Source organism: Hylobates moloch, unplaced genomic scaffold (genome assembly GCF_009828535.3).
Source record: "Hylobates moloch isolate HMO894 unplaced genomic scaffold, HMol_V3 SCAFFOLD_16, whole genome shotgun sequence".
Classification (NCBI taxonomy): Eukaryota; Metazoa; Chordata; class Mammalia; order Primates; family Hylobatidae; genus Hylobates; species Hylobates moloch.
In genome coordinates, this window is record NW_026652291.1 from 83293683 (window position 1) to 83317789 (window position 24107).

A 24107-nucleotide genomic window follows, 5' to 3' on the forward strand; every position below is an offset into this window, starting at 1 on the left:
CTCAAAAAAAAAAAAAAAAAAATTCAGACAGATAATCAGTTCTATACAACCTGTCATCTTTTAAAAAATGTAAACTACATGTGACTATTAAGAATGGACTAGCTGGGTATGGTGGCTTGTGCCTGTAATCCTAGCTACTCAGGATGCTAAGGTAGGAGCATTGCTTGAGCCCAGGAGTCGAGGCTGCAATGAGCTACGATCATGCCACTGCACTCCAGCCTGAGCGACAGAGGAAAGATCCTGTCTTAAGAAACAAATAAAAAAATAAACAAAATACATTTTTTAAATGGAAAGGCAGTGAAAGTGTCTATTGTTCCAATGTACACTCCAAAAATCTCTTTAGTGATGAAGTCATCACATATCAAAGGTCTTTGTTACATTATTATGCTTATGGCTATTAATTTTGGGCAAATATTGAATGCTTCTTTTAAATGTATAGATTGTGGTAACGGAGAAAGGAAGGAGAAGCGAGGGTTAGGGAAAGAAATAGAAAGCAAAACAGAGGAAAAGATATTGTGGGAAAGGGCAGTAAGTTGGTAGATGAGGGTAAAAGTTCACAAAGAATGAATGGCATTTCAATCAGTCCTCTATTTTCAAGAAAAGTAAATTAAAATGAGATTTGGAAAGGGATAGCATGAATACTGGTATGCTCTTCTGAGAAGATGCTTCACTCAACTCTATTTTTTGCTATTTAATGCAATAAAATTTAAAATTTTCATATTTTGTGATAGGGTACACTTTGTGTTTTGCATGTCACCTAGAACATAACCATATAAATATATATATATATATATACTTCATGCATCTACAGTGCAGTTAGGAATAAACATTACATGAATACCATTTTGTTACATTTGATGCAAGTTACAAAAGCAACCAGGTAAACTGTAAGTAAAATCCCAAAGAGAGAAACAATTACGCATTCTGCCATAAATTTAAATCTTTTTGATGCTCGGTGCTTGTCAATGTCAAATTCTCAAACCCCATTTTCAGAAGAATATAGTTTTGTTTTTGCTTTGCCTTTTAAGAAATGATGATAATCCTGTAGTGCTATTTTTAAAAAATAATAACAAAAATTAACCACCAGCTTTCCTTTCTATAGTCCTTTTAATAAATAAACAGAAAGACAGTGGAAAAATCCTGGAGTTAGTTACATTGGCTGTGCTTTTGATGGGTGATGATAATAAAATCTGAACAGGAGATCGCGACCTTCCTGGCTAACACGGTGAAACCCCGTCTCTACTAAAAATACAAAAAATTAGCCGGGCGTGGTGGCGGGCGCCTGTAGTCCCAGCTACTCAGGAGGCTGAGGCAGGAGAATGGCGTGAACCCGGGAGGCGGAGTTTGCAGTGAGCCGAGATCATACCACTGCACTCCAGCCTGGGAGACAGAGCGAGACTCCGTCTCAAAAAAAAAATAATAAATAAAATAAAATCTGAACAAGTCAAGTCAGATCATTTCAGTCTACAAAGCTGAAAAGTATGCAAGTCCTAAAAAGGGGACAGAAAGTGTATAAACGTGTGAAGACATATAGAGCAGTACAGTGGAAGCGGCTTGAAATCAGCACTTTGGTAGCCTCTGCCCCCAACAATCTAGGTGGCCTTGGTCTTGTCACATAATTTTTCTAGGCTTAGTCTGCATATTCATGAAATGCAAAGGAACAAATAAGATAAAATCAAAGTTTCATCAAAATTTTGTTTTTCTAATAAAATATAAGAAGAAGCACCCATCCTAAAGAACTTAAAAGAGGCTATCCTCAGAGAGGGCAGTTATGATTAATTACATACAATTTGGAATAGACACATGCAAAGTCAGCTTAATGAAGCCGAATTGTTAACACATCTCTGGGACTTGAGTGTAATGTGACTGAATGTATTAATCTTAATATGGCTAAAGAAAGAATGCGTCAATCAAAACAGTAATTGGTCGGCCCTGAGAATGGAAAAACAAGCTTGTGGGTGGACAGCTTGGCAAGTAGTACCTATCTGAGAACTGTTTGAGAGAGAAACTCTTTGCTATTGCACTCAAGCCCATGGTTTCCTACTCCATAGTAGGTAAGATGGCCTTCAGGTACCCCAGCCAAAAGTTTTTGCTTGTCAATCTGATTACTATTTGGTTCCTTGGTTGACTTGCATGCATTCTCATTATTTCTCATACATAATGAGAAATGTCCCCAACCTGATCTTTGGATCGTTTGTACATGTGTCAGCCTTTATGAGTCTGGAAAGTGCAAACCCATCTCTAATCTACTTCCATTATACTAACAAAACCATATTTATGAACTTGTAAAATGAATATTAGAACCTGGACTGGCCTTATTTTACCAAGGTTAATGCTCTCCTGTGGATAACTGCCTAAGAAGCAAGCCAGCATTACCCAGATGATGTATCTTTGACTGTCTGCCTGTACTTAGGCAGCTACTGACTTAGCTTACCTGTATGTCTAATAGTATATTAAATGTAGTTTTTAATTTAATCCATGAACATACCAAATCACCACAGAGGTGGGCTAGGATGTTAGCAATGTTCAGACTGCTCGACATAATGTCACAGAGTGCCATCACAATATTGGAACATTTACCAACTCTATTAACTAAAATGTTGGTCAAGTCAATATGTTGCTCTCCAGAGAGGGGATCCCAAGATAAATTAGAGAAGTTTATATGTCATAGAATGTATGACTTATGGATCACCCATGCATCCTATTTCATGCATCCAAATTCTCTCTGTCTCTAAAGCAATTAAATTTACCCTTGGGCTTTCTGTTTTGTGCCAGAGACAAGGTTCCGTCAAAGCCTTCTAGCAAAATTAACTATGGCTAGTTGTCAGTATGAATGTTTTAGCATATACTTTTTGTAACTCTGTTTTATTTTCTACTAAATTGATTTTTTTTTTCCTTATCTGACACAAAACAAGCTTTCATCATCTCTGTATTATTAAGACACAGGATTATAACTTTTTAGGTTGGCGTAAGCAATAAATTATAAGCAATAAATTTAGAGATATTGTCTAGAAATTTAGTACTTTGTGAATATGTTCCAATGACTTGAGATCCCAATGTTTCACCATCACATCTGTACTTTAAACTGTGTGCTGTTGTCAAAAGTGATGTAGAGGGTTTAAAGCTAGAATTTTCTCGGACTGAAGGGCTTTAATAGCTTCATATTACTGAGTCCCATTTCCCAAGTGTCTTTAAGTCCAAGCTGGGTAGTAAAATAAGAAGAAAATGAAGTTTTTTAAGCCATCAAGGGAGCACTTAATACATTCCTACAGGCATTGAGGTATACGGCTTCCAACAGTGCCTCACGGACATAAGTGAATCAGAAGATTTCCTTATTAAACACTTAATTCTTAGAGGTAAATAGCAGAAGCACAGGCAAATACAATTCAGTATTTTCCAAAAGCAGCATAATTAATTAAAATACTAAATTAACCAAATTCACAGGACTAGAAAGTGGAGACATTAGAATTTAAAACCATGTCATTTGACTCCAAAGTAATAATGCCTGTCATATTCACTCATTAAATAAATATTTGAGACCTACTACGTGTGAAGTTTTTATGTTTAGGGTCCTATATTGTGTGTCTGTGTGTGTGTTTGCATGTGTGTGTGTGTGATAGATACATATAACTTTTAATTCTTTTTAATTTTTATGGATACCTAATACTTTTAAGTATTTGTGGAGTTCATGTGATGTTTTGATATAAGCAAACAGTGTGTAATAATCAAAGCTGAGTAATTAGAAGTAACAATCACCTTATTTATCATTTATGTAAGTTAGGAACATTCCCAATCTACTGCTTGAATTGTTTGGAAATGTACAAAAATTTATTGTGAACCATAGTCACCCTATTGTGCTACCAAACATTAGATCTTATTCCTTCTACCAAACTGTATGTTTTACACACTAACCAAACCCTCTTTATCCCGCCTTCCCTATTCCCCTTCCCAGCCTCTGGTAACCTCCATTCTATTCACTGCTTCCAAGAGATTAGTTTATTTTTAGTTCTTACGTGTTAGTGAGAACATGTAACATCTGTCTTTCTGTGTCTGGCTTATCTCACTTAGCATAATGACCTCCAGTTCCATCCATGGTGTAGCAAACGATGTGACTTCATTCTTTTTTGTGTGGTGGAATAACATTCCATTGTGTGTTCATACACCACATGTCCATTATCCATTCATCCACCGGAGGACATTTCGGTTGATTCTGTATCCTGGCTATTGTGAATGGTGCTGCAATAGATCCCATATATTTTATCCTCCAGAGCAGGACACTTTTTGAAATAGAGAGACAATGCTATTGAAAAGTATAGTGGAACAACAGCCACAAACCAGGACTATCTCAGGCATATCATTATATATATATATACACAAACACACATGTATTATATATAATATATATTATATAATATATAAATATTATATAAATGTATATTATATATTATAAATAAAAAAATATATAGTTTACTATCATAGAAAATCAGAATGCAACATGAAGTCTCTGTTCTGTAAGAATTTATAGTTCACTGAAACACAGAAAATTTGAAAATAATTTGATTATTCTCTTTTATAATTCTATGATAATCATTATTATCCAGAGTTTTAAGTCTTTCCTTGTATGACTTTATTTGATCATTAAAGAACTGTATTATATACTTACTATAACTATTTTCATGTTACACAAGAGGAAAACAAGTAAAAGAGAGGTTAAATAAATTAACCAAATTCACGGGGCTAGAAAGTGGAGACAGTAGAATTTAAAACCATGCCGTTTGACTCCAAGGCCTATAATCTCATTCACTCCCCAAAACAGCGTCCTGGGATATATGATAGTAGGGAAGTGGCCAGGCATTCTGTGGCCACATGGAAGAAGCACTTAGCCAAGCCTCTTAAACCAACCAAAGCTTTTGGGAAGAGGTGACAAATAAGGTGTTTACTTATTTAGCCAAGAGGAAGGGGTGGGAACAAGTAGAAGGGACCACAAATATAGTCAGTAGGAAAAGCACTGTCGCTTCCTTCAATATTAATGATGCACACCAGTCATATTTATCGTGTTCCATTTATTAATATTTTATCAACAAATAGTTGAAAAATATGAATTATATATTCCTGGTGTACAACGTGATGCTGTGATATATGTATACATTGTAAAGTGGTTAAATCAAGTTAATTAGTATATCCATTGCTTCACATAGTTTTCATACAAGATCTACCTCCTTAGCAATTTTCAAGTATACAACATATTAACTATAGTCACAATGCTGTACAATAGACCCTTTAAAGGTAGCCTTAGAATTTGTTCAGTAAAAGTACGGATTATCTAATTTCAATGAATAAATAATATATGTTACAGGTTGATTATGTGCCCCTAAAGCATACAATGAAGTCCTAATTCCTAGTACCTCAGAATGTGATGTTACTTGGAAATAGGGTGCTGCAGGTATAACTAGTTGAGATGAGGATACTGGAATACAGTGAGCCCTTAATCCAATCCACTGGTGTCATTACAAGAAGAGGAAAACCCCATGTGAAGACAAGCATGTGATAACAGAAGCAGAGACTGGAGTGAAAAGCTGAAAGCCATGGGACACCTAGGATTGCCAGCTACCCCCAGAAGCTAGGAAGAGGCAAGGAAGGATTCTACCCAGAGTCTCAGAGGGATGATGGCCCTCCTGACACTGTCATTTCAGAATTCTAGCCTCCAAACGGTGACGGAATACATTCCTGTTTTCAGCACTTTCTTTGTGATACTTTCTTATGGAAGCTCAAAGGAAGTAATACAAGGCACTATCACGCAATTCAGGCACTTGCCCAATTTTGAAATCTGAGAACCATTTAGACTCATACTGGATGTTAGCAGATATAAAATTTACATATCTCATGAAATATGTTTACATTCATTCTGTACAGTAGCAGACATCATGCTTTTCTGCTATTTCAGAAAATTCTTTTCAAAATGACCTGTAAGTTTGACTGACTACACTACATCTTCCTGAAGACACCACAAAGAGTTATTCAAAATGGAGAGTTGTTCTGATTATGTATCATATCAGCACAAAAAAATCACGTAAATTTGATACCATATTGCAGACCCAGATGCACAAAAGTTAATTTTTAAAACTAGAGAATTTCTATGAAACCCACCAGTGAAGGCGCTAATTAACTAAGGATCATGTTCCCCTCAAGCTTATCCAACATCCTTTAATGATTTCTGCCAAAGGCGAGTAAGCAAACAAGAAGGGGCCAGGTTGTAGAAGATAATGTTTTCTCATGGACCACAAGAAGCAGAAAAAGGAAGAAATCAATGTTTGCTGATGGAAAAGGACAAAACTGCCAGGAAAATGAATGTTATTTTTAGTTTTTTGTTAAGACCTTGGCATTAAAAGGAAGTCAAAATAAAAGATTAACAATTCCTTAAAAAAAGAATTCGCCGGGCGCGGTGGCTCACGCTTGTAATCCCAGCACTTTTGGAGGCTGAGGTGGGCGGATCACGAGGTCAGGAGATCGAGACCACGGTGAAACCCCGTCTCTACTAAAAATACAAAAAATTAGCCGGGCGTGGTGGCGGGCGCCTGTAGTCCCAGCTACTCGGGAGGCTGAGGCAGGAGAAAGGCGTGAACCCGGGAGGCAGAGCTTGCACTGAGCCGAGATTGCACCACTGCACTCCAGCCTGGGAGACAGAGCGAGACTCCGTCTCAAAAAAAAAAAAAAAAAAAAAAATTGATTGAATCATTCTTAATAACTGTTTTCTTATTTTTCAGTTCTGGGAATACATTTTATAAGCACTTTCCTTGTGTAGTATAAGTTAACTTTTTCAGATCACAGAAAGATTGTTATTCCTTACTGATTTTGTTTGAAGCATCTTGCAGCTTTTCAGAAAATGGCTGTGATAAGCCTAATTTAGAATAAACGTCTCATGTTTACAACCAGCAGTTGTATAGATTATTAATTACCACTGACGGCATATTCCTTAGCATAGAAGCAGATAGGCAGTATTTTCTATATTTGTAAGTTATTAAGCTTAAGTCTGAAACCTCCTTTAAAGTCATTTTAATGAGTGTTTCATTAGATTAGAGATTTGAAAATTCAAGTAAATTAATTGTCTTAATTGGCATCTTTAATGTGCTAACCAAAAGTGAAAAGGATAAATTGTGTTCAATAGGACCACAAGTAGATTGCTACCATATTTATTTCAAGCTACCTTTTTAAAATAGTAGGGGTGGATATAACAAATAACTCATACTTTCTGGACTTTACACACACACACACGCACACTCTCATACTTAAGGCATATACATAATACAGACTCATAAACTAGATCAATTAATTTGATTATCATTTCATGATTAAAAAACTCTCTTCAGTCTATGCTGAAGTTGGTTAATCTGAGGAACAAAAATATATTGTGAAATATCTACCATTTAGTGATCTTCCTACTTAAATAATACATTTCTGAACTATGTCAATAAGAGTCTTCTAATAATAAAAATACAAAATCCAATTCATCGATGTTCATGTGACTGTTTAGAATTTCCACATTAAAAAAACTGCAACTGTTTTCCTTAAAATGATATATTTATAACTATGAGCAACGCAATCAATAGATTTTCAATTCTATGTTGACAGATGGTATTTCTTTCTTCTTGAAATGCCCTGATAATCTTCAAATACTTATTTCATATCAACTCTTGTAGTAAAACAATGGTTCTGATCTTACTGTTCTACCTATATAATATTTTTCATTAAAATACATAGATTTCACAAAGAGACATCTAATTTCAAATTTTCAGCTAAGTTGTATATCTAATTATTTTGATTCTGAGTTTTGAGATCCATTTTCTGAGCTCCCACATGATCCAATTTTGACCATCAGAAAATGTGAGTGGCAAAGTTGTTAGGACCAAACAAATCCTTACTTTGCATTTATATCACAAATCTCTGTCACACAAAATTCCTTGTGCATGAACTTGCAAACTTAAAATGCTTAGATTTAGTTCAAGTAAAAGACATTTTTTAAGAGATGAGAAGAACAAACAAGGAAAATATAGCCCATACTGCTATGCTCTGAATATCTGTGTCCCTCCCCAGAATTCATTCATATTTTGGAATCCTAATCCCCAGTAGGATGGTATTAGTAGATGGGGCCTTTGAGGAGTGATTAGGTCATGAGGGTAGAGACCTCATGAATGGGATTATAACCCTTATAAAGGAGACCCTAGAGAGCTTGTGCACCCTTTCTGCCATATGAGAGTAAAATAAAAAGGAGAACAAGTGTGAGAAAGCAAGCCCTCATCATACATGAATCTGCAGGTGCCTTAATCTTGGATTTCTCAGGCCCCAGGACTGTGAAAAATAAATTTCTGTTGTTTATAAGCCACCCAGTTTATGTTATTTTGTTATAGCAGTCCAGACAGACTCAAAAATATATTTATGCTAATTAGGTTATATAAAGGTCTTAAGAAATAAAAACAAAATTTCATTAAACATTATATCCCGGCCAATGACTTACGGCTTTTCTTTGAAAATAAAAGTACAATAATTCTGAATCACAGTTAAGCAACACAGGTTAGCAGCAAAGAAGAAGATACTAGGGTCACATGTATGGATACACTCCTCATTGAGCTTGGGTACAGAAGATTTATAGTGTCTTATTCTTTTGGCTGAGAAGAGGAAATGTGGGATAAAATTATATAAAAAGGAGTTTATTTTGGGAAATAATCCCAGGGAAATCATGTAGGGGATTTAGAACAGTGATACAAAGAATGAAAAAAAAAACAACATAAGAAAGTGTGATTCCTTTGGTCACTGCTTAGAGTAACGGACTCCATTGTCGTGTGAATCTCTGAGAAGGCATGTAGAATGTGCTCAGAACTCTCTGACCAAGGGACAACAAAGGGAGCATGTATCAACTAAAACCTACTTTTAATTAACCAAATAGATGCTTTTCAAACAGCAATTAGTACTTTGCTGCAGAAAGTTTAGTCTTGCTCCAAAATCTAAAGTTCTGTGCTGTGATTCTCTTCTTAGACTTACTGAAGAATCTACATACCATCTTTATCCAACATCAAAGCAGCTAGATTGTATTGCCTGAGCAGTAAGGTGATTTTCACTCAAAGCTGGACTTGCTGCAGAACACTTTCCTGCTCTTAGCCCCACTTGAAACTGCCAGCCTTCAAAATTAACTGACAAAATGACTTGGAGAAATATTTTAAATGTAGTATACGCAGCCCATAGAATCCAAAGGTCTATCTTATTCTGTACCCCATTCTTAGTGATAGGACTTGTGAAGAGCAACAACTTTTACCACCTTCTGTTATGCATACATCTTACTATGGCATCCAGACTACTCGCTGCTTCCTGTTCACTAGGTAAAAAATTCCATGATGTAATCAATGCAATGGACCAGTACAGATGCTCCTTAACTTATAATGGGGTTATCTCCTGATAGCCCCATCACAATTTGAAAATACCGTGAGTTGAAAATGCACTTAATACATCTAACCTACCAAATGTCATAGTGTAGCCTAGCCTATCTTAAACATGCTTAGAACACTTCACATTAGCCCACAGTTAGGCAAAATCATCTGGCTATACAGTACGCTGTAGATTAGCAGCATTACGTGGCTGTCTGAGAGCTGAAGCTCGCTGCCACTGCACCTCATCACAAGGGAGTATCGTAATGCATATCACTAGCCTGGGAAAAAGTCAAATTTCAAAATTCAAAGTAAGATTTCTGCTGAATGCTTATGACTTTTGCACCATTGTAAAGTTAAACAATCATGTTAGGAGACCATCTGTGTAATCGTCTATAGGTTACCAAGACAATCAAGTTCCTTGTGCACTGTAATATTACAGAGAGTGAGCGTTAGCCCTGATCTAGGGCAGATATGTACACGTGGATTACTGTCTATCCCACATAAATGCAAACTTCTAAGTTCTCTTTCATGATAAGAATTAAAAAGCGTGCATTTGTTAGATTACTAGCTGCATACCAGCTAGTGCCAGGGGTGTGATTTTGTTCCAGTGAAGATACCACATCTGATCCAGCAGCTGCGTTGATTTGGTTGTTTACCATAAGCTATTATATATCATAATCCTCCTGACTTTTTAGTTACTTTACATGTGAAGTGAATAGATGCATGATGGAGACTATGACTCCTTCACTGTTAAAGCTCTGATGGAAGCATATAGCCTCTGAAGTTTCTCCTGAGAAGCAGTGTTACTGATGATTTCATACATTGGTTTGGGAAGAACAGTTTCATAGGATTCCCCCAGGTCTTTTCTACTAAAATGATTCTGACTTATTCCACAAGTCACATAACCGGTGTGAGGATCCTGCTTGTTGCTAAGTATGTTGGTCCCAATTATGTACTTGGGAGTCGGGGGAAATAACCATAGATCAATCCATTTACCAGGCTAGGACTCCATTTATCTCTTGTCTTTCATAAGCCCCCATTAGCATTACAAGTCCATTGATGTCAGTGCTAGCTCAGGGTCTGCACCTTTAAGAGCCCTCAAAAGGCTTTGCTAGTTCACTTTTTCCAGTGTAAGTTGCTATGTAAAATGGCCATAAATCCTTTTAAGGAGGGATTGACACAGCATTTTTGTGCATCTTTCAGTGATATTGCTAGGCCTTTCTTTAAGAAAACCTGGTTTCCCTTTCAACCAGTAAGAGTTGGCTCCATGAACTAGTTTAAATTTGGAAACTGGATGAATGATTGTGATCTTCCATTTTAGCGGAAAATCTCTACTTCCTCAAGGTGTCATTTTTGTCTTTTTAGATAAGTCAAGTACTACTCTAGTCAGCTACCCTTGTATTTCATCATTTTCATCCCTAAAAACACTATGATATATTATCCATTGTCATAAACCCTTGTGGATAAAAGAATTCTGGTTGCTATTCTGACCTTGTTGCTCTTCACGCTGTTGACATCTATATTAAGTCTGTTGGTAAAGTGTTACTACTAAACTTCTGCCATTTCTGAAAATGGCAGAATCAGACCATTGAGTTTAGAGATCCTCGTTCTATGGTAGCATCTCCTACTACACCCTGGGATACAGAGGACAGCCACCCTGAGCTTCTCCGAGATGCCAGTGTCCATCTGACTACTGCGTTTCTCACAGTGAATGCCTTGGGAACTCTCTAAAACGAGTCTCATATAATAAATATGTGCTAACATTCCCACCTCCCTGAGTCTTCTAAGTTTTAATATTCTGTGAAGGTAGCTCCTCTAACTCTAGCTCACTTACTATAAGTCCTCATGATGTTTAAATTTCAAAGAACTATCGTAACAGCATTACTAGGACTAGCTCCAGGTATTCTTACTCATAATTAAGCCAAGTCATAGAAGAGTACTTTATTCTTAAATTAGTCCTAGCCCAGTATCATGGCACTCTAGACCCACATTACCTCTACTCAAAGTCCAGGAGCCAAATCCAGGCATAGAGAAGAGACAAATTTCAATGGAACAGACAAGAATACTCCACCTACTTCGTTGAGTTAAATTTAAGTATATAGTGATAACAGTAATAGTTTATGATTATTGTTTGTAAATAAATTATTATTTAGTATCAACGACTCAATTACAAATACGATTATCATTTACTAAGCATTTATGTTGTGCTAGGCACTCTGTTAAATGATCTACACATATTGTCTCATTAACTACACTGACTAATTTTTTTTTGAGATAGTATCTGGAATGAATGAGATGTTTTAGATTGTTCATAAAATTAAACAAAAGATGAATTCTGAGAGAAGAGTAGATAGGTAAATATGATGAACAAAAATAATTTTTCTTGAGAACTTTAATAAAATTTCTAAAAATCTTTGGTCGATGCTGATACACTGAGAGTAAAAAGTATTAGCAATTTAGGAGTACGTTAAAGCGCTGACCCCAAAAAGCCTTTTTATTCTATATAAAAATCAATGGAAACAAATCTATACGAAGACTATAAGGAAGACTGTAAGTGTTTCCTCCTAAACAAGCTATGCTAAATACATTTACTCATGTAAGCATGAACTTAATAAAGATGTACATCACCTGGAGATGGGACTAGGTATATGAGGCAGGGGCAGGGATTGTGAAAGCAGCCATTGATATGACAATCTTTTTGTTCTTTTTTTTTTTTTTTTTTTTTGAGACAGCATTTCGCTCTTTCGCCCAGGCAAGATCAGGGCTCAGTGCAGCCTTGACCTCCCCAGGCTCAAGCAATCCTCCCACCTCAGCATCCCGAGTAGCCGGAACTACAGGCAAATGTCACCACACCTGGCTAATTTTTTTATTTCTTTGTAAAAACGAGGTTTCCTCATGTTGCCCAGGCTGGCCTAGAGCTCCTGAGCTCAAGCAATCTGCAGACCTCGGCCTCCCAAAGTCCTGGGATTACATGAGTGAGCCACCGCACCCAGCTGCTGTGGAATTTTTTTAAAAATAAATGTTTGGATGCTCATCCTGAACATTTTCCACATCTTATCCAAAGATTATTTGAAAAAGTATTAGTTATTTTAGTTGGAAACTCTCTAACATGACATAGCAGACAGATTCAGTCTAGATATGTTTATCACAGATGAAAAAAGCAAATTATATTAATTTTATAAAACGGAAAAAAGTTAACATAATATTTGATTATAGTAGAACCTAAACCTGCCCACATTAATTGGAGATAAATCCAAAAATCTAGTATGTTTCTTATTCAAGTGCATGCATTCTCATTTTGTAAAAAATTTAATAGACTAAATCAGAAACAAGTATAGGAATATGAATGAAGATATATAAAATATCTGCAAAGAACAATACACATAGCACTAATGGTTTCGAACTGAAGAACTGGCTACTAACGTTTGCTAAGATTTTTGTCACGGTAATATTACCATTTGAGAATCTGCACAGAAGATTAACAAGGACAAAAGCATCAATAACTCTGCAACAGCCTTGGTAGTTAAAAATGCATTTATACAACAATCAAATGACTGAATACAATTCTATTATAAAATTGAAAAATGGCCCAGCCAAAGTTTTTTATGCAAAAAGCAAATGCTCACTAAGGTTAAGGTGTAATAAACTACTAGACAATTTTAATGCTTCCTAGTGTTTTGGATTTACATAATTATTTTTAAAGAGTGGCTTTCAAAAATATTTTAGTGATGAAAAATATTATTCAAATGAAATCTTACCCAGAAAGCCAGCATATAAAAAGAAGAAAAGCAGAGCTGCTTTGATTGATGCACATTTTTTTCTTTGTTTTGTTTTTGAAAGGAGATGGTCAGTATCTTCCAACCTTGCGAACAGGCATAACTATGTTTATTATTAAAAGAAATTCAAAGACCCACACATTATACTGGTTACAATTAAATTGTATTGCTATCTGAGAAGTCTGAAATATTAAAAGTTCAAATGTTCAGTATTCCTACTGAGAACTTCCTTTTAAAAACTGATCATACTTTCTACATATGACCTCATGACCTCATTGCAAGAATAACGCAATGTAACTAAAATCTCAACATTTATTTGGGTGGAGAGCATGAAAATAATATTTTCTAATTCATAGGGTAGTAAAAAATATTTGAGATCAACTAAGGAAATATTTTAGAACAACTATAAAGGAATGACCTGCTCATTTATATATCAAAATGTATTATAGGCCGGGCGCAGTGGCTCACAACTGTAATCCTAGCACTTTGGGAGGCTGAGGCAGGCGAATCACCTGAGGTCAGGAGTTTGAGACCAGCCTGGCCAACATGGGGAAACTGGGTCTCTATCAAAAATACAAAAATTAGCAGGGGGTAGTGGTGCGTGCCTGTAATCCCAGCTACTCAGTAGACTGAGGCAGGAGAATCGCTTGAACCCAAGAGGCGGAGGTTGCAGTTAGCCGAGATTGTGCCACTGCACTCCAGCCTGGACGACAGAGTGAGACTCTGTCTAAAAATACACATATATAGATAGATGACAGATAGACAGATAGATAGATATAGTAAAGCTGTAGAAGTTAAAATGGAATTGGTACAGAAAAGAATAACAGAAAGGTACAGACTAATGTAATTTTGTTAATGCTAAAAATAGCATTTTGAAGCTGTGTAGTAAAATATTGACCATCCTGTTTGTATAAGCGCAAGAGGGAAAGAGAGAGAAGAAAGAGACAAAGAGAACACTAGACTAACACTTCATACTAAAGATGAAATGATTTCCTGATGATTAAATTGTCAAATACATAAATGACTTTAAAATGTTAGAAAAAAAATGGATATAAGGAGATCTTGCTAAAGTAGCTACAAAAGTCAGCAGCCAAAAACGATTCATGTTTTAAAAACAAAAACTTGAGAACAAAAGTATCTTAAACAATCTTAAAACACAAGTAACACACTGGGAGGTGCAATTGGCAACATGTTTACCAGCAATTGAATTTATTTATGTAGTATATTTGTCTTCAAAAGTCTACAAGAAGATAAGCAGCAAACTAGTAAGAAAAGAGAAGATAAGAGCAACCAGTAAATAGAGAGGTACAAATGACTGATAAACATGTGGGAAAATGTTCAAATTGGCTAGTGATTTAAAATGCAAATTTAAACTACAATAGAGTGTAATTTACTTTCTTGCATCACATTGCCAACAATAAAAAAAAAATTACACTCCCGTTGAGAAAGCAAGTAACAGGTCCCTTTCAACTTTGGCTAAATAGTTCCATTTTGAGGAAGGAAACTATGCTACAGCAATGCTACCATACATTTCACAAAGACGTACATACAGGCAACACAAACATATACCCTACAAGTATTCATTGGATTGTTTATAACAGTGACCATCTGTAAGTAATTTCATGATGAAGGACACAGCAGCAATTATACACATTGGAGAGTACTCACAGCAAAATTCAGCGCACCCATACAAAGAACTATTCAGCCTGAGTGAAGACAATGATCGAAGCCACTGGTTCAAACTTTAGCGGACATCAGATTCTCTTGGAGGGCTTGCTAAAGCATGAATTGCTGGCCCCAATGCAGGGGTTTCTAATGTGAAGGGATGTGAGAATTTTCATTTTTAATCAATTATCTTCAGAAACCACACATTAAGAACGACCAGCCTAGACTCATACTTGGTGTTTTGGACACATGGCCAAGTGAAAAATTCTAGTCATAGAATAATACTTTTCATTATCGCATTTATTAAAAATTGAAAATGGAACATGAACATAAATAATTATATTTAAGGAAATGCATCGAACAAGAACTGAAAGGTGATATGCCAATCTATTTAATATCTACTTCTGGGAAGGAGGGCAGGTAGGAGTGAGAAGAGAAACACTGATGTTAAATATCCTACTGTTTAAGTCATTTACAAGAAGACTATATTTATAATGTATTTAAATTATTGACATGACAGTTTTGAGAGAGAAAGGAGAAAGAGGAAGGGAGGGGAGGAGAGGGGAGGGGAGGGGAGTGGAGGGAAGGAGAGGGAAGGGAAGGGAAGGGAAGGCAAGGGGCAGGGAGGGAAGGAGGGGGGCAGGGAGGGAAAGAAAAAGGGTAGCTGAATCCTGAAGCTGTAGACTTCTAGAGTTTGTACTAGACTGTTAGACTTACTCGCAAACCCTTGCTTTCCTTCTTTCTTACTTCTTCATATATCTTCGTAATAAACCCTCATTAAACGAGGTAGTCTGAACATAGTTCTATTCCTTGCAAGCTAAAAAGGCTAATTAACAGAGATGTATAGGCTGCGTAGAGCAATAAAACACAACAAATACTGAAATTGATTGAAATGCATCTAATGTAAAGCAGGATATAGGAATGCTAAAACCATTTTTAAAACCTACTTATTTTCACACCTACACATCCAAATCTAGATCTTAGAGTTGATGATCCTAAATTACCGAAAAATAATAAAGCCAACATATGTTTCTATTACATGCTGACATAATGCTTATGTACCAAGAATGTATAGTTGTATTTGTATGTGTGTGTGTTTGTATATATATGTATATGTGTATATATACACGCACAGAATATATGTGTGTATATATATCCATAATATAAATTTAACTCTCAAAAGGATTCTATGATATAAGATAGTTATTATCATCCCTAATACATAAAAAAGAAAACGGAGGCACAGAAAGCTGGGAGATTACGGAACTTTTCCAAGGTCACACTGTTAGTGCTGGTGGAGCCAGGGTTACATCCAGACAATCTGATTCCAGCATCATGCTCTAAACCATTGCATCGTACTGACCTCTCCTTCACTTGCTTTATTTTCTTTGGATACATCAATACTCTCAGGCCACTACCCATCACTAAACAATATACCATAAAAAAATTAAAGAGGCTAGAAAAAATGCTTTTTACAATACTTTTGGAAATAAACAATCTTTATTACTCTTACTGCTATAAGAATAGGCAGCAGCCGGGCGCGGTGGCTCACGCTTGTAATCCCAGCACTTTGGGAGGCCGAGGCGGGCGGATCACGAGGTCAGGAGATCGAGACCACGGTGAAACCCCGTCTCTACTAAAAAATACAAAAAAAATTAGCCGGGCGTGGTGGCGGGCGCCTGTAGTCCCAGCTACTCGGGAGGCTGAGGCAGGAGAATGGCGTGAACCCGGGAGGCAGAGCCTGCAGTGAGCCGAGATCGCGCCACTGCACTCCAGCCTGGGGGACAGAGCGAGACTGCGTCTCAAAAAAAGAATAGGCAGCAGATTAAAGCAGATTAACAAATCTGCCGATGAGTGAATGAGGAACCTCTCTCTTCCACTGCATTTCCAACTATCATTATACTCAGATTAGACCAAGCAAGAAAGTCATTCCAGCTTTCTTACATCAGCCAAGAAAAATCATCCTCAGGACCAGCTGCCAACGGCATGCCCTTTAGACTCTGACCGGGATGCCAAGCCCCAGGTATTCTGTCAGCTTTCCTTATACAGTTTGTTGACAATGAAGAGGCCCAGTTAATTTTTCAACGGGCAATATAAGCTGAAACTGATTCACCTGCAAACACCTTAATTAATTCTAGGAATAAAAAAATATTGATACCAAAACAATACATTTTTCTTAGGATCAAAACATATTGAAATGTTTCCAAAAAATGGAATTGCTTAGGAAAAAAAAAAAAATGAATGATCTACTTTGTTTCAGAACCTAATCTGGTTTGTCTGGAGGTCAAAGGTTGTACTCCCGACTGTGAATGATAAAAACGGAAAATGTATGGACAAAATGGGAAATTTCTAATATTAAAGGGACAGGAGGACGGAGAGAGAGGCAGCAGAGCAACACCTGGAGTGTGTTAGAAACAGAGATAAGAAGTTGCATTTTTAAATGTAATTTGGAGTTCAGAAGGTGTAAATTTAGTACACTCAGAGCGGGACTAATGGGGGCCTCAATGACTCTTCTCTTGCCATAAATTGCCTCTCATAAAGCCCTTCAAGGCTTCTTTCGGATGTGTTTGGACCCTCCTGTTTAGATCCCAACTTTTGATTCTGAAATTTCTATTCCATGTCTAAAAAACAAACAATATAATCAAATTGTAACAACGCTGTATTTTCTTTGAGTTAATATTATCTTGAATTAAGTCTATCATTGTTTAAATTTTTGGTAACATTATTTTCACTGGACTTCATTGCTTTCTGTATACATTTTAAAATGAAAATGCTTCACATATCCATTTCCTTGTTTCAAATTTTAACAATTATCAGTCATCAGTCTGTCCCTGTATGTTGTCTTTTGGAATCATTTTTTTCTAACAAGCATAATTATCCTGGCTCGAATTGTGTTTCTCTAAACTTCATTAAGACAATTTTATTCTTTAATCCATTTTCAGTTAATAGCAAATGTTATAATTTGAAATTTTAGTTATCGTGAGTTTTCCTTTTACAACATTTTTAATAATTATTCTGTCTAGATTACTTTTCTTCTTTTTCATTTTACCAACAGCATCAGTTTTATTAAACATATTTTACCATTTCTGTTTTAGCCATGGTGTTATCTGTTTAATGCTTCATTCTGTGATGCTTTTTATTTCTATTTTTATCATTTCAGAGTCAAAATGGTAAATAAAAAGATCCTTAAGTTAAGGATCCGTCAGTAAGAGTTAAGAATGGCAGAAGTTAAAAGCAGGGCTAAAATGGTGAGTTCATAAAATCTGCACATTACTCTTCGCTTTTCCCTCTGTAGCTTTGTTAGCTGGATTTTTTTTTCCTGTAACACAAATACTTAAAATATGTAATTTTGTCTACTAAGTGTGACTACTTTTCCTACCATAGTGCTTGTGTTGATTACAAATGTGAATTTTGAGCTAGTAAGGTTATTGACAATAAGAATTATCAATTTTTGAGTAAAACATCTTCAATATTCTGCATCTAAATTAGATTGTTGCATCATTTATATATAATCTAAACATATTATCTTCTATATAACTGTTTCTTTTGTTCCTACACATTTTTTATTCTTTTTTTTTTTTTGGCTGTTGTTTGTTTGAGAAAGGGTCTCTCTCTGTTGCCCAGACTGGAGTGTGGTGGTACAATCATGACAACCTGCGGCCTTGACCTCTTGGGCTTAAGTGACCCTCCCACGTCAGCCTCCAGAGTAGCTGAGACTACGGGTGTGCACCACCAGGCCCAGCTAATTTTTAAATTTTTTTTTGTAGAGACACAGTCTCCTTATGTTGCCCAGGCTAGTCGCCACCTTGTAGCCTCAAATGATCTCCTTGCCTCAGCCTCACAAAGTGCTGAGGTTGTAGGCGGGAGCCACCACGCCCGGGCTTTGCCTTGGCATACCGTTGTAATTTTAGTACCCTTTAAAAGTCTCCATTTTTATTGCTTCTATTAAATTAGCTTAAGAAAGCTGTAGATGATGATTCTGAAGGCCTGAGTGCATACAGTATCTGCAACTGTTCGTTTTTCAAGGTTTTCTATAAACAAAATAACTAGGAGTAAGAAAAGTATGTGTGACCTCATGCTTCACATTCTTCGGAACAAATACCTCTCGGTGCTATTATGTCATCATGAAATCATGTTCCATGTTTTAAAATAAACTCATTGCCATATGAATTGTTATCCTACTGAGATATTTTTGTAGTTGTCTCTTTAACAGCTTCCTTAGAAGTGTCTTCTTCATTTCCCACAATACCAAAACAAAAATTTCTTTTTTCATCTTATACACAAGATAGCTCAAGTTTGAATGTTCCGAAATCCCCACTCTTGTCCTGCATTGCACATATACTTGCAGTTGAGTTACACACACACACACACACACACACACACCCATGCACACACAGTTTTAGCTAACTATTCTAAAATATACACTTTTTGACTTCTGAGAAAAGTCAGAGAATGTTTTCTCCAGTGTCACAGTTCGGGACTCACCTGTGGACGTGGATGTCCCGTGACTAGACAAGTCAACTCGAGGGTTTCTCCTTCCCGGATAGTGTAGACCCTTTCGGAGTAGCGCTCCTCTTCAATGTTACAGGCCAAGCCCGAGTGCACAATACGAACCGTGGGAGGAGCTGTCGAGTCAGGAAGAAGAGAGACAAGATACGTGAAAAGGTAAGTCAGTGATCTTCTCATGAACCGTCTTGACGATAAAAGCAATTCTTATTAGACTTCACCATAGTCAGATTAGTCAGATTCATCAGTCTTAACACCTTCCCAAGGCAGTAAAGATTTTGCTGGAAGAAATCTTCGAATTTATCTAACAGTGACCAACACATTTCCAGGGGAACAAGGTAGTGGAAGAACCGCAGGAAATCACCGTCAATACAAGACCACAACATAAAATTCGATTGTTAAAATGTGAGAAGGTCCCTTCCTTTCTGAGTTCAAACTTTAACATAATAAGGAATATTGCACCAAAAATCTGTAGTGCAAAAGAAAGAAGACAATTGGAGGAGAAAAGGGAATTTGTATGGAAGACATTGACATTTGTCTATCAATTATTTAAGTCATGTAGCGCGCAAGTTAAGAAGCTCACGAATAAGATGATTTGGTTTTCAGGAAGTGAAAACCAACTTAATTTACCATACTTATAGACATCTGTATTGATGTAAACAAAGTATGATTCTTCATTAAGCCATGGAAGAAGACAATATACCATTGCCGCCTGAGTCTAAAATTCTGATTCAAAAGAATCTTCATTAGCATAAAGCTGCCCAAATTTCTAAATATAATTTTCCCCTACTTCAGTGCCAAGGGGCCAGTAAAATTTAACTAACACTCCTTGACTTACATATCATTGGGGACAACTACATGGAAACTTACTGTGGGTCACGAGAAGTACTTAGCTAATAAGATATGCTGCTTGCCATCAAGTAAATTATTGACAGCTGCTAGCTTCAAATTGGAGATCATCTCCTTTTGTGAACTAAGCATTTTTGTTTGTAATACATTTGGGAGTGGAAGAGAATTATCATTTCAGTTGAAGGCAAGTGGAAAGGTTATATCTACATGTAAAGGACAGTGATCTCAAGAATTTCCTGACAGATATCTTCAACCTGAACAGTAGTATTACTAGCAGAGGTTGTGATTGCTTAAAAATTAACGCCAGTGCCAGCATATTAGGAATGTTTTATCTAACATTAAAGACAATGGATCGTATAGAATTTTAAAATAAATTTAGTGATTCTATGGAAGAAAAAAAGATTATAAGGCCAACTCATGAAAAAAATCATTCTGGGAAAAGCTGTGTTCTGAAAGTAAAATAGAATAGTTTTCAATATCTGCTGTTTTGTTTTATATAACATAAATGCACAGTCTACCCATAGAGCTTAATAACTGACATCAGGGTGTATTTCATTATCTTTCTCAATTTCAGGCAGAAACTGGAAGATGGAAAAGACCACTTATGATTAATAAAACAACTGGTTATGTCCAGCTTTTTCTAGGTACCAAAGCATAATCCTGTTCCTCAACCTTGAAACTCACAACCCTGCTTTCCAATATCCGTCATCAAAATGACAGGTAAAAGTTTCCAATAGTAGAATAAGAACAAAACAGTACTTCTAGAAAAGTGGTCTTGACATTAAATATGTATAATAAACACCCTTCAAGAACTTTTTAAAAATACAAATTTCAAAGGTGTTCAGAGACCTGATATATCTGCAGGAAACCCCAGGAATCTGCATTTTTACCAAACACACAGATAGCTACAATGACAGAGCTAGTTAGACTAGGTTCTAGGTATTATATTTGTTGGCTAAAGAAAAATACTCCAAGAATTAAAATATCCTTTTCCTTTGTCTTTTTAAAGTAACTAAACTTTCTGCTATGCATCATTTTACTGATTTGAAAAATTAAATGATGCTTCAGTCAAATGTCCAGTTTGGTCTATAAAACCAATTTATTAAAAATTTTCCATCATGTCTCTGGACTCTGTCTAGACATTGTAACAATTTGTTTGGTTTTATGACATTAGAAATCCTTATCTGTGGTGTTTCTCTTAGTGCTCTGATATGTTTCACACCATATTTCCTACAAATCATTTCAGGCAGTGATCAAATTTGGACTTCAATTTAGATAAGTAATACTAGTGAAGTACTTATTTTTAGGCATCTGCCTAATATAGTCATATCCATATTGTAGAGGTTAACAAACTGATGAAAATCTATAAATGCTTGCAAAATAAAATAAAATAAATGTTCAATAGAAAATACAGATCCATTATCTTAAAATATATTTCCATGCTAATTTTAGCTTCATACGTGATAGCCCACATGTTTATTAATATATCTAATTATATAGTGACATGACATCCTTTCCAGACTAATTTACACTTGTTATTTTTGTTTTAATTTCAAATCAATGCTTAGTATTGTTATTTTTAAGGTATATCTTTCAAAAACATCATTATGCAAATAAGTAGCTTTATTTAAACCACTTAAATTATACAGTAAGCACACTGTGACATTTACAAGGGTTAATTTTCTGCTATTTTTCTTCTATATCATAACACATTCTTGGAAAAGGTAATTGCCTGCATACTGCAGTCGTCATGAACCCACCACCTATCCTGTAGGAGGGTGGAATATTCCATCGAATTTTAAGTGTGGAAGTTGTCTTCCTTTTAGTATTCATTAAAGCGTGCTCAATATTTTAGGTGCTCAATGATAAGGAGAGTATTTTGGAAGCTTCCCTTAATTCTTTTGTTTGCACAAAGCTCACTTGAAAGGACATTAGAGTTCATATAGGTCAGCACTCTTATCTCTCTATTAGGAAAGAAAAGCCTGAGGACATCAAATGACTTCCTCACAATCCTGTGGCTAGTTGTGGCTAAAGGAGACCAAAGCCACTGACCTATTGTTCTTTTCACTACTTGACGCTGTCTATTTAAACTGTGTCTGTCATAGTTAAATTAGTGTTCTAAATAACTCCCAAACTAGACCCAGACCTAGACAAGGCTAGGGGTATAAAAAACTATTGAGAAACTATTAATAAAGCAGTTAGAGCACCACACACTACATTAAGAATGTAAGTAGCAGAATTGCTCCAAACTTAACCAAACTTAACAATAGAATGTTGTCCCAGTTCATCATCCTACCTCCAGTACCTGCCAAATCCACGACATTTCACAATGATCAAAATAGTATTTTGAAATTTCTATTTACATTATGTTGTTTCTCTGCTTAAGAACCTACAATATCTCCCTATGACATTTCATAGAGTCCTAATAGCTGTGCATGGGTAGCATTAAGCCCTCTCTCAAGGGTCCTCATGCTTACCATCCAACTAGAAGTCCCATTTCTCTGTAATATCAGGCTATCCTCAGTGAGAATGCAAAGAACCCTGAGATTTTAAGTGTCTTTGCTTATAATGATCTCCCATCTAAGATTCCCATAAAAATAATTGGACCCATGTTCCTGATACCTTCTTGGATTACTTATAAATGATTATCTTCTCTTTTTTTCCAGGAGGTATGTATTTATTGCTTTGTGATTTTCCTTTCTCTCAACATTCAAACACGATAGTAAGCATCTCAGTGCCAGACTGAGCATCATTTGTGGCATCATCCCCATATCACATAATTCACAGCACAGAGGAGGTATTTATTTACTAATTGAGTTTTAGTTCCTATTTTAGCAACTATCACTATAATGACGTCAACTTCTTACTTTAGCAAAATATCAACTATTATGGCAGTGCATTTGCTTACTTTAAATATAAATGCAATTTGCAGTTTTATACCTGAAGCAAGACATCTCTGATCCTCTGCCTTGTTGGTAAAAAACCGCAATTCATCATCCTTAAATTGGACTAAGGGTTATGATCTCCTTTGCCCTGTAGAGTCAGCAATGAATTACAATGTTAAAATATTGCATGAGACTCATATTCATCCAAATTTCCTTGAAGTAAACCAAATCTCATTATGTAAAAGCTTTCCTAACACTAATCATATCAACTGTCTTAATCCGAAGACATTTTGGCTTTGGGTTGAAGAGGTCAGCCGAAAAGGGCAAAACAGAGACATTCTTTTATCTTGTTAGAATATACTTTTGAAAGTTAAACCAAATTCACTCTGGAGAAAGAATACAAATAAATTATTCTACAATGGCAACAACCAGGGGCATTTTAATCCTTTCACCTTATATATAGACTTTCAAGCACATATTTACTGAGCAGCTGCTATAGTAGGCATGAGACTCTGTGCTGGGGATATGATGATTAATGCCATGAGCTGCACCTGCTAAAGGCTTACAGCCTACTGGGTTTGTATAAATTATTTAAAATTATGTGATAGTTGAACAGGATAGATACTCTAACAGAAGAAAATGAAAAGTACTAAACAAAGACAAAGCAGAGGATAGCTAAATCTGCCTGGGGGAGTCTAACAAGTTTCACAAAGTCAGTGACATTTAACCTAAGTTTGGAGAGATGCTCTTGGGAGCAAAAGAGGAAGGAGATTTCAGAGACAGAAAACAGTGTGCTCAAAGGCAAATCTGAAATATGCCTTTGTAATATGCCAGTGTCTATTGTGTTTCTGAAATAACCATGTAAAAATGTATCCCCTGTAGTTTATCATTTACTCCACACCTGGCCACTGTGCAGCCTTATCAGCTTGCCATTATGTGTCAGACACAGGAGAGACACTGGAGAGGCCTGGGAACGGATAACGGAGGAGATATGCATTTTAGAGGTC

General features: G+C 36.1%; 1 protein-coding gene across 2 annotated transcripts in view; it reads right to left on the reverse strand.

Annotated features, from left to right (window-relative positions):
• MDGA2 (MAM domain containing glycosylphosphatidylinositol anchor 2) overlaps nucleotides 1-24107 on the reverse strand; it is an 836747-nt gene that overhangs the window by 419411 nt on the left and 393229 nt on the right. For both annotated transcript variants that reach the window (XM_032179359.2, XM_032179361.2), the window contains exon 2: nucleotides 19346-19485. In XM_032179359.2, the coding sequence (XP_032035250.1) occupies nucleotides 19346-19485 (140 nt within the window). The remainder of the gene's footprint in view (nucleotides 1-19345; nucleotides 19486-24107) is intronic.